Here is a 12488-nt window from a genome sequence, read left to right as displayed (position 1 = left end):
ATGTTCTCATGCTCTTTCATCAATACCCTTGGTACTCCCTGTGGATGTTGGTACTTTTTTCAACAGTGGTGTGTTTTTGTTTCCATGGGTCTCCAAAAACCTGAATTGCAGTCTCAACTCCTCCATGTTTGTCTCAAGGCCTTCATTCTACCCTCCTGACAGAACCTGGATATAATAACACCAGCTGCACCAGTAAGTTTTCATTCTTCTTCCAGATGAAGATGTAAAATCATCTTTCAATTCCATTTTCAGTAAATTATCATCTTGGTCCTTTCTATATTGCATTCCTTCCCTTGCTGAACCATTCCCCCCTCTCTCTGAAGCAGTTGCAAGTAAAAGGTCAAATACTGAATAGAGCCTTCATTGTTTCTCACAATAAGCTTTCCAGGTCTCCTTATTGACCCCATAGTTAAAATAATCAAAGATCAACTCCAGGTTTTCTCTAAGGTTTGACTTCAAACAAATCTGAATCTGCCTCAACTACTGCAATTCCATTGATTGTTTCCTGGGATTAAAAAAAAACTCAATGTCTCTGGAATGTAGCTTTGCTGCAGAAGAGCCACAAGGATGTTCGCTCTTCAGGTTCAAGTTCGTTGGAGTCTGTTGCCATTGGTGACCTTCACAACAGCATTGTTGTCATCATCGTTGTCATCCACTGTCTTCCTCACCACCCCATTTTATGAAGCACCCTCAGTCATTTCCAAGTTGTTGACTTTGAATTCTTGTGGCTCCTGCAGCTATAGATTTCACAAAGTTTTAATATTTTTGGCTGATCAGGGCTTTGAATCTCTGATGTAACTCCACTCTTTTTAGAAAAGGAGGGAGAGAGAAAATGGGGAATTATAGGCCGGTTAGCCTGACATTGGTGCTGGGGAAAAGTGCTGCAGTCAATCATTAAGAATGTAATAAATGAGCAATTGGAAAGCAGTGACAGAATTGGCCCTCGTCAACATGGATTCACTAAAGGGGAATCATGCTTGACAAATCTGCAATTTTCTGAGGATGTGACCAGTAGAGTAGATAATAGTGAATCAGCAGATGTCGTGTATCTGGATTGCCAAAAGGCTTTCAACAAGGTTCCACACAAGAGATTAGTAAGGAAAATTAAAGCTCATGGTACCCATGGTAATGTATTGACGTGGATAGAGAATTGCTTGGCAGACAGGAAACAGTTGGAAATAATCAGGTCCTTGGCAGGCAGTGATGAGTGGGGTGCTGCAGGGCTCAGTGCTTGGACCTCAGCTGTTCACAATATACATTAACATTTTGCATGAAGAAATTGAATGCTATATCTCCAAATTTGCATATATCACAAAGCTGGATGGCAGTGTGTGCTGTGAGGGGGCTGCAGGGTGAATTTGACAGACTGACTGAGTGGGCAAATACTTGGCAAAGGCAATATAATGTGGATAAATGTGAGGCTATCCAGTTTGGTCACAAAAACAGGAAGGCAGATTATTATCTGAACGTTGGTTGTTCAGGAAAAGGTGAGGTGCAATGAGACCTTGGAGTCATTTTGGAACAGTCGCTGAAGTTTGACATGCAAGTGCAGCAGGCACTGAGGAAATCTAATGGTGAATTGAGTACTGGAGTAAGGATATCTTGTTGTAGTTATACAGGGCCTTGGTGAGGCCACACCTTGAGTATTGTGTGCAGTTTTGGTCTCCTATTCTGAGGGAAGGACATTCTTGCTATTGAGGGCATCCAGCAAATGTTCACCAGAATGATCCCTGGGATGGCAGGATTGATATGAGGAAAGACTGCTTCAGCTGGGCTTGTACTGGAATTTAGAAGAGCGGTGGGGGATCTCATACAAACATAAAATCCTGATGGGACTGGATAGGCTAGATGCAGGAAGAATGTTCCCAATGTTGGGGAAGTCCAGAACTAGGGATCACAGCCTAAGAATAAGGTGTAAACCGTTCAGAACTGAGATGAGGAAGAACTTCTTGACTAGGAGAGTTGTGAACCTGTAGAATTCTCTCCCACAGGAAGCTATTGGAGTCAGTTCATTAGATATATTCAAAAGGATATGGACATGGCCCTTGTGGCTAAAGGGATCAAGGGTTATGAGGAGAGGGTGGGAATGGGATACTGAGATTGCATGATCTGTTATGATCATATTGAATGGTGGTGCAGGTTTGAGGGGCCGAATGGTTTACTCCTGCACCTATTTTCTAAGTATCAATGAGATCACCTTCCATTCTTCAAAACTCCAGAGAATACACATCCAGTGTCCTCAGTCTGTGTGCAGGGTGGTCGTGTCATGTCAGGAACTAGTCTGTTGAATCTCAGAGGGAGTGCAACAATGATAATATCCTGAGATAAAGAGACCAACTTTTATACACAGTAATCCAAGTGCCATTCATCCAAATATTATGAAATTGAATTCATGATGTGTGTTACTGATCTATCTGTGGTTAAGAACAGTTGGGTTTGCTTAAAGAATGATGCATAGCTGAATGAAGTTCACAGCATTTCCAACATTTGAAAATGGTTACAAGACTTCAAGTTTTAGGCAGCCTCCTCCAGCATATGTCGTGAACCCATTCACCCTTCAATTTCTCCAATACAGTTTCTCAATCAACTATGTAAAGTGTTTCATTGTAAATGCAGCATTATCTGTATTACATTTGTTTATCTATTCCTGGCATTCACCAGAAAATTTGATAGCAATTTACAGTTCTCCATAACAATAATGCAAAATGGGAAGTGACTACAGCCAGTGTACAACCAAAAGTTTACAACTCTCCAAGTTTGTAGCATGCATGCAGTCTTTAACTTTCACAGTGGAGAGTATGTTGATGGTGACCTTGCATTACGATATAATAAGGGATGATAAACTGATTTCAAAGAATAACAACACTGAAACTAATAGCAATTTAACAAAATATTTTGGAGTAATCTACATGTAGCAAAAACTAGGTTTATAGCTTTTTACTTTCAGGAAGACTGAAAATTGCCATTGTTTTAATTTCAAGGCACACTAGAGTAACTGCAGATTGAGCAATCAAGCTCTAAAAGCCCAGGCAGTGTTGCCCTAATTATGTTTCATTTATCTTCTAGTTTGTGTGATTTTCAACACATGAAAATTTAGAAAGAATTGCTTTTAGTGACCTGTTCAGGGATTAAACCTAAATCCGTTTATCACAATCTATTAACAGAGATAATAAATTTATTTTGAAGATGGGCAATCTTTTATCATTCTTTATTCCAGAGAACTGTTGAGACTGGCTAAGTGAAGATACTGAAGGATGACTTAGGTTTTTGTGCATATAAGACAATCCAAGGTTTTGAATATGGGCAGGCTGAGATGTGGGGTTAAACCACAATCATTCGGCCAGTATCTTTACCATCTAGCATTGTTCGTGTGTTCATAGACGCTAGTGCAAGGGAGCTTGTATTTGTACCTGCATAGGCTTGATTTTAGAAATAGAACCTGCACTACAGATGGACCTCCATCATGGAAAATTTATTGCTTCAGCCAAAGTTCTGTGGGCTAAAATTCTCAGTATTATTTGGTCTATTCAATGGGAATGAGCAAAATCCGGATTGAGATGTCCTTTAGCTAATATTTTGCTTCGTCCATGGTTAAAAGCTCAAAACCTTGGTGGGGTAATTGGACTCTGCGCAGTCAACATTAATTAATTTGCCTATTCAAGGTAGTTTAGAGAGTATAGGATTTTGTATCAATAGAAAAATTAAAGATCTTTCCATACATTACCATGGACTGAGTGGCCTTTTCCTTACTATTTTCTTCTGAATACTTAGTCGGCAGGTATCGATTATTTTTGATTACATCTTTCTGGTAGGTAACATGGTGGATGTTTTGCTTGTTAAAGCATTATAATTGTACCTGATCTTATTCTAGTGCATTTTCAAACAGGTTAAATGCATAGCATTTAGAAGTAGGTAATATGGCGGCCAATTGCATCATGCCTATTAATGGCACTTCTGAGATGAGGTAGTTCTTAAACTCTGGTGACCTCAGAGACAGAAATACCTTTAAGTTATCAGAGTAATGTACCTATTTCCTCCAACTCAGCTAATATTGGAAGCAACTAGTCTTATTTATTTTCAAAGAGAACTAGTTTTTCATTTGTTTGGCATCAAAAAATGAAAGGTTTGATATTTTGTGGGATTACAAAACTTGTACCACAATATGAACATTCTAATTACTGTTGCTCAATAATTTTTTTAGCTCTGGACCATGGTTTGAATCCAGCCAAGATTCACTTAATATGGCAATTGCGTATTTGGTAGCTTTAGGGTCTCAAATTGAAAGTGTCAGAAAATCTCAGTCCAGTTTTCAATCAGCAAAATCCTTGGAACAAAACATTAAATAAGTGCATTACCTGTTACGAAGACTCGCATTTTGTGAACTACTTTTATTTTGTAGCACAGGACATGACATAAACAGATTAGTGTAAAATTGTTTTTGACCATATAAATTAGCTAATGCACATTTGAGAGGCTGAAAATACTGTGCGGTGAAGGAGAGAATAGATAAATAGAATAGCTTTTCAATGTTTTTATGACCATACAAATTCAAAATGTAACATTCATAATTTTAAAATCATTTGGCATACCAGTTATGATCACTATATCACTAAGTATTTATTTATCAAATGATTTACAGTTACAATAAGGCAAGAATAAATTGCTGTGTTTGCACTGTCATTACAATATTTGCTAGAATTTAACTACATTTCAGCTTGCACATTTCAAACTGAAATTTATAAAAGTGCAAAGAATGAGACCACACTAATATCAACAAATAACACTGGGGCCAACTAAGTTTGGTAGAATTACAGATAACACTCTAAATACAGTCTGTTGTCAGGAGAGATGGGAATATTTTTATATTCACTTAAACAGATAGTCAAATTAGTGCAACTGTCATCTTTTGAAATTTGTAGTGTAAACATTCAGAGATGTGGTAATCTTTGATCGAGAAGGCTTTGAAGTTTTATGGCACATTTGCAATATTTGCAACCCTGTGAATGTGATGAGGCCACTTGGACTGTGACAGTGTCTAAGAAAACCACATACTTGCAGTATGTTATCATTAATGACAAAACTAATTAGTTTATTAGGCAGACAGTTCGTATGTGCTTTATAATGCTCCCAAAATATAAAATAACATTGATATAGACTTAAACTACTACAATCCTGATTCTATTTCTAAAAAAAACCTAAAGGAATTGGCATGTGTTAACGAGAGACAGTTTTGGTACCATAAAATTAAGTTAATTTTTATTAGTGCTACTACTTTATACTGAAAGCCCTTGTGCGACAATTTTTAAATTAGTATTATATGTACTGAATTATTTGCATCTAGTGAACTGAATTGAGGCAACGCTTCCTTTTTAAACTTGTATTTATAAGTTTAAGAATGTTGAAATTAGTTTTTAATGTATTTTGAAAATGGAATGTTCCATAACATGCTTTTGGCATCTCTGCTTTTGTTAACTTGCTTTTTATAATTAAGAACATTTAAATTAATTGGACTCCACACATGTACCTCCAATTATATGAACCTTTCACACCAAATTGTTGCTGTTAGTAATCATTGGTCATAGTTACTACAATGTGTTACTACGGCAATTTTTAATCAGTTCTGGAAAAAGTTGAATTGACAAAACAGGAAAGATTTGTTGTGAGTAAAGGTAACAGTGAATGAATAAAGTGAACTAGAAAAGGCAATACGATGAAACATTAGCAGGAGTAGGCATTTGACAGTTAATATTACACTGACAACTAATACAATGACCGTCAATTGGGCCTCAGTGTGATATACTTGCATGTACTGGATGTTATATGTATTACTATACTGGACCCTTTTATCTATAGACAGAAAGAGCATATGCACAGACTGCAACTATTTCAATGAACAAAAAATAGGCAACAGTCAATCTTGCATTCATTCTACATGACAGTGTCAATCCAATCTAAGGCGACCTGCCTGTTTTAAATTTAAGCAAAGTGTGCCAGTTAACTGGCAGTTATCATCTAACTGGTGCATTTTCCATGGCAATCTGCTATCATTCAGAGTCCACTTGTCATTAATCAGTGCTCTTATCTCATACAGCACACAATTTTGTTCCCTGGACTCCTTTAGCACAGTGACAGTGTCCCTACCTCTGAGACAGGAGATTGGGATTAAAATCCTGTGTGCTCTATAGGTGTGTAAAAGCATCTCTGAACAGGTTAATTAGAAAAAATGTTTACAACGATGTTGTCCTTTTCACTGATATTCTTACAACGGTCTTGAGTCCAAGATGAAATGCTTCGACAAATTGTTCTTTCCAGCAATAAACAAAACATGACAAGAAATAATATACAAAAATGAATAGTTAGAAACCTAATAAGGGAGGCAAAGATAGAAATGTTAAAAATATCAAACAAGTTATTTCTAGAATTAGACTTGCATGAATAATATCCTTTAGACTAACTGAGCTCATGCTTCCAAAATAACTACCCTAACATCTTACCTTTACTTGCATTATTGACCCCCTGATAAGGCAATCAATGTCTTAGTTTACCATTTCATAAACAGAATTGAAACAAAAGCTCTTAATTATGGACAGTTGATTTAGCACTGAAAGTAATTTTTCATTAGTTCCTTGGTAATACAGAAATTGAGTACTGCTGAAAAATAACGATTTTGTTGAAGCTTTCATCATGTACTAATCCAGGTAATTTGCAATAAATACAAATATAAAAAGCGAAACAACATTGTCATTGTGTGAATGAGAATCCCGATTGATTAACATGCGGATTCTGGCCGCGGTATTGCCATGGCAAATGCACAGTTAGATGATGATTGACAGTTAACCGCCAAACTTTTAAGTTTTAAATCACAATGGGTTGACTATGATTAATCAAAGCATTGTTGTAAGAAATGAACCAGAGATAAGTTGTCACCTGTTTTGAGTTAAACAGGAATGGAATGTTTATACATTATCTTTCTGTTAAAAATAGGGCGGTGTAACAAAATATGCACCTTCCTCTGTGTGCAAATGTGCCACACTACAAACCTGACTGACAATCCTAAAATGATTGTCAACATCACTCTTGGCACAATCAATGTTACGTAGCGAATGTTTTTCATTTGGAGAATCACATCTAATGTTCAACACAGTTGAGTTTTTACAAATGTGCAGGGTGTTTTTTATTATTTGTACTTGGGTAAGGAGGCCTTATGAGCTTTATCTGAAGAAATATTAACTTTCATATTTCCTATTGGTAAAGATCTGCTTGCCTTCATTGATATTGGCTAATCATTAAGTCAACAAAGATTTTTGGCAGCACTCAACAGACCAGAAAGTAACAGCTTTACCAGGAGATTGTTCTTCAAGTTTGATTTTCTGTATACCTGGACAAGTATGCTTGTATTGCCACAAGTTAAAACTGCTTTTGGTGGAGTGCAGGGTAAAATTTATATGAATTTCAGAAATCTCTCTCTTATGGACTGTTTTTCCCCATTTCATAAATTCCCTTACTTTTTGACATCTGACTGATTATTTGAATCATTTTCCATGACAAGAAACAACCTACTATGTGGAAATTCAGGGTTACATTTGTGCATAGGAACTGTTATTTACAGAATGAAAACAGAAACAAAATAGAATTCAGCAACTAATTAATTTAGACATTGTATGAATGTATTTGTGCTCTTTTTACTAAACGTAATGGTAACATATCATTCTGGTCTTGCTGGCTGCTATTTTTGGTCTTAAACTAAAGTAAATGTTGCATTTAAAGTTGACCTCAATATTTTATCAGGACACAATGATTTGTTAAGATGAGCTGACATAAAGTAATAAAACAAATTTATTTTTCTTGTTGAAACATTCTGCTGTAGCTAGGAGCAAAAATGTTTTTTTAAACATATACTCTATTGCAATCTTAAGACAGTAAAGAAATTGAGTTCCAAAACAGGTTTTAACATTCAATAAATAGTAAATGTTTTAAGTGTGCAGTGCTTACATTGAAAATTAAAGTTCTTACGGAAGACAAATGTTCCATTGGAAAAAAAAACAAAATACCAGGTACCAGAAGTTCTTTAAAGTGATGAAAAATCATTAGTTGTACATTCTTGATGGAAGAACATTTGACTCATACCAACAGTTAACAAAATCATGCAAACTAGCACATTTTCACAATACAATTTGCAACATAACTATAAGTGAAACCAGCACAGTGTTCAGTGTTGGTACATGATTTCATTCAGTTACAAGCTATCATATCATTGGCTTTCCATTTATATAGCACTTCTTGGATTAGTGGCGTGGGAATGCACAATAATAATGGAAGATTTCCCTTGTGAATGTGCAGCAGAGGAACCCAGTCAAATCATTTTTTCTTCTTGGTATCTGCATTGCTTTCTGGTTGTGCAGCAGGGAAGGTGTGGTGATAAATGTGTCTGTGGCTTGTAGCTGCATCATATAGCCTGAAGAGAGCCTATTTGGACACAAAAACAATGTACATTATGCTCACAGAAACCAGCAGAACCAAATACAGGTAGTTCAGTCTGCTTGCAGAACCAGTAAATCACTGTCCACAAACATTATAACTAAACCAGACTTAAAATCATGATTCAACACTCATTTTGATTTAAGCAGATATTCAATAGCTGCTCAACTTGAATTTTACAGCTGACTGAATGATTATAATTTTTTCATTTGCTTGAGGATGGTATTTTCATTTGCAAATAAAACCTTTACCCAAAGCAGAATAGATCAGATTGGCCATATTTCCCTAAATAATTTCAGTAGAGAGATTGGGTATATTATTTTATACTTTGCTGGAATACAATATATTAGCTTTGACAATTGTACTTTGAAGTAGAGATGTTCATTTCTGCAATTAAGGACACTGAACATCTGAAATCTTGCAAGACAGCATAGACAGATAAGGTGCATCATTGCTTTAAGATTGTAGGTTTTGTAGTTTTTGTTTTTTTTAAAATTCATTGGATATGGATGTTGGTGGCTCGGCCAGCATTTAATGCACATCCCTTTAAGAGTCAGCCACATTGCAGTGGGTCTGGGGTCACATAAAAGCTAGACCAAGTAAGGACATCAGTTTCTTTCCCTGAAAGGCATTAATGAACCAGATAGGTTTTCCCACTAAATGGTTTCACAGTCATCATTAGGCTCTTAATTCCAGATTTGTAACTGATTTCAGAAGTCACCATCTAACGTGGCAGCATTTGGTGTTGGGTCTGCAGAACATTACAAACATCTCTGGATTAACAGTCTAGTGATAACGCAACTAGGCCGTTGTCTTGCCTAATACAATAACATGCTACATGGAGCTATGTGTTTCCCATTCTTCCTTATGTGGCTAGGGAATACAGGGCAGGTGCTTCTGTGAATAAATAAAAGGTGAGAATAACGTAAAGCGTTATGTTTTAAAAGTTTAAAAAAATCATTTTAACAGCTTTACATCCCGTGCCTTTGTTGAATCTATTATACTAATTAACAAGGCATTTAGATAGACATAACCTTCCAAAAATTAGTTTCCTACATAGCGTTACTCAGTCAGGGAAAAAAAAAGTCCAAATGAGAACTTGTGCAATTTTATACCAGTACCAGCTGATACATAATTATTAAGAAGTTGACTGGTTTTTCTTTTGAAGAATCAGTAGAGAAGTTGTAAAATTATACTGGCTTGACATGATAGTCATGTTTATCCTGAAAGCATAGCTTCAGCACCCACTACTGGCCAAAAATGGTCTACACAGTCATGGCACAAAGTACCAATTTCATCCTAGCTGAAACGCAGCAAGTGTTTAGGCACATGATTTACCCATTATTGATAGTCAAAATATTTCACTAAATATTCCATTTTGAATAGATTTGATAAAACTGAACAGTTAAACCCAAAGTGCAGTGAATCTATGCAATTGTAAAATATGAGAAGAGTTACAATAAAATGGCAGTAGTACTCAATTTAACTTCTTCCTCTTGTTTGTGGAATTTCTCTTGTAAGTGAGGTTAAGTCAAGTGGATTATTATTGCTCAGGTGTTTTCCAGAAGGCAGGTCCTCAGCAACTATTTGCCAGCAAAGTGCTTTGATTTCCTATCAAGGGTAGGACACAGGCACATTACCCACAGCTTCCTCAGTGTAATGGGGATCAAACCTTGAGATGTTGGCCTAAATCTCTGAAATTCAAATGAACATTATGTGATGAACAATTACAGTGTCTGCAAGATATTCAATAACTTACCTGGTTTCTCAGTTTATCGCTTCAGTTTTCTAATCAGTTTCGAAATATGTTCTAAAGGACTAATTTCACTTAATTTATCAGTTTGAAATGCCCTTGCTTTATCTATGAAGTATAACATTATATAACCCTATGGAACACATTTCCAAATGTGCCATGAATAATTGTTGTCTACTATGCCTTTGGGTATTCAGAGTAAGAAAACTTCTACACTACAATCTCTCAAATCTGAACTTTGCTGGGTCTGTCAACCTGTCTCTGTAAACAGAGTCAATAAACAGAGCTGTTTTAAACCTGCAATCTCCACTCTTAACTCTTACAAAATCACTTCTCTGTTACTGGATCAAAATCCAGGAACTCCCTCCCTAACAGTATTGTGTCCATACCTATGCACAATGGACTGCAATGCATTGAGAAGGCAGCTCACCACCACCTTCTCAATTAGGAATGGGCAGTAAGATCCATATCCTATGAATTAATAAAAAACTTCTTACTTTAAATTAGTTTGTTCAGCATCAGTTTCTCTAATGTAGTCCTATATGACATGTAGCTACTGTACAACAGAGATTATTAACGTAGCTAACTAAAATATCTCCAGTACCATGTAAAAGAAGAACACTTAACTGACTGACTGCAAAGTAGATGATTTTCTGCTTTTAAGTACGATGGTTTTTCTCTCTTTAATAATAAGCGTACATTGTTTGAACACAGGATTATCAAAGCTCAACATTTAAGTTTTGGAATGTACTGCCTGATATTGAACACCAATTCAAACAGTAAACTTCAAAAGGACATTGGACAAATACCTGGGGAAAAGGAGGAAAAAAGGAAATGCAAGGTATGGAAAGAGTGGGGTGTGACACGAATTGGAATGGCCTTTGATAGAATTGGTGCAGATTTGTTGAGGTAAATGACCTCTTCAATGCTGCTCTGGCTATAACGAAAGATGGGTGTAAAAATAGTCAATATGTTTCTCTGCATTTTAGATAATGCAATATTGTGTGCAAGTTTGAATGCATGATTTTCAAATTTTGCCTTGGCTGTCTGAGAGATGGGCCAAGAGGATGGAAAAAATGGTGAATCAAAGATTGAGTCGTTACAGCCAGACTCACATTTCAGGGGCACTTTCAGATTTAGAAGGTTGTCTCATATTGTCATATTGCAATTATGATATCCTGAAACTGGGAAAGAAATATATTAAAGGTGAAATCTTGAAAAATACATGCATAATGTACTTGGTCTAATGTCTAAATGTATTACCACTTGAAATGCAATGGTAGTTTATAAAATGAATCATACATTACTTACATAAAATTATGAAAGATATATATACACACATGTACAATACATATTAGATATATGTAAAGGGTAGACAAGAAAAAAGTCTTCCCCTTGATAAAGGACCAGGTGTATAAATTTATGTCAAAAGGGGCAGAAGGTTTAGAAGAGATGTGAGGAAAAACTTATTCACCCAGATTAAGTAGGAATGGTGGGAATCTGGAACTCACTGCCTGTAAGGGAGGTAGAGGCCAAAACCCTCATACTATTTATGAGGTATTTAAATGTGCACTTGCAATGCCAAGGCCATAGGGCAAGGACTGGAACATGGAATTAGAATAGGTTGATGTTATTTTTGACTGATGCATCCTCGATGGTCCAAAGGGCCTTTTTAAGTAGGCTCTATGACTAATTTGAATTATATTCTGCAGATTTGTTTATTGAAGATAATGTGTGCTTGAAGGGGCTGGCATATGAAGTTTATAGCTCCTCCCACCCACAAGGAGCACAGTAAGGTGTCGAATATTGCAAAAAACTCAGAAGAAATTTGTTTTTATGGAAATGTTTCAAACTTTAAACCTCAAGTAAAAATGCTTATCTGCCAGTAGGCACCAGAAAAATGACTTTAATAAAGAGAATCGAAAAATGCAGACAAAAGATTGATCACAATGAAATTTGTTTGATTTTAAGGTGCAGCCTAGCAAGAGAGTACATAAATAAAGACTTACCTCATTAGTACTTCCCTACGGAATTGCAGAAAGGAGAGAGAAAGTATTGAAAGGAGAAAGCTAATCCAAGTACCATTTTTTGTGAAACACGCAAAAGTACAAACATCCTTAATTCAATAGACATTATACTTACTGCAATTATTTTTAATGCATGGGTTTAAAATGAACAAATAAGCTTTTGTAAAGTATCTGGATGTAAGTTTGCTCACTGAGCTGGAAGGTTCGTTTTCAGCCGTTTCGTCACCATT

General features: G+C 36.0%; 1 protein-coding gene across 2 annotated transcripts in view; it reads right to left on the bottom strand.

Moving 5' to 3' along the window:
* Positions 1-4598: 4598 nt before the first annotated feature.
* atl1 (atlastin GTPase 1) overlaps positions 4599-12488 on the bottom strand; it is a 56166-nt gene continuing 48276 nt past the window's right edge. Inside the window, exons 13-14 of one of the 2 annotated variants that reach the window (XM_048537783.2) lie at positions 12241-12255; positions 4599-8466 (exon numbers count right to left, since the gene is read on the bottom strand). In XM_048537783.2, coding sequence (XP_048393740.1) covers positions 8359-8466; positions 12241-12255 — 123 coding nt within the window. In that variant the 3' untranslated portion in view covers positions 4599-8358. The remainder of the gene's footprint in view (positions 8467-12240; positions 12256-12488) is intronic. The other variant, XM_048537782.2, reaches the window with a different exon arrangement.

This window comes from Stegostoma tigrinum, chromosome 10, assembly GCF_030684315.1.
Source record: "Stegostoma tigrinum isolate sSteTig4 chromosome 10, sSteTig4.hap1, whole genome shotgun sequence".
Lineage (NCBI taxonomy): Eukaryota > Metazoa > Chordata > Chondrichthyes > Orectolobiformes > Stegostomatidae > Stegostoma > Stegostoma tigrinum.
Note: the sequence above shows the minus strand (reverse complement) of the source record. Positions and strands in the feature narration are given on the sequence as shown.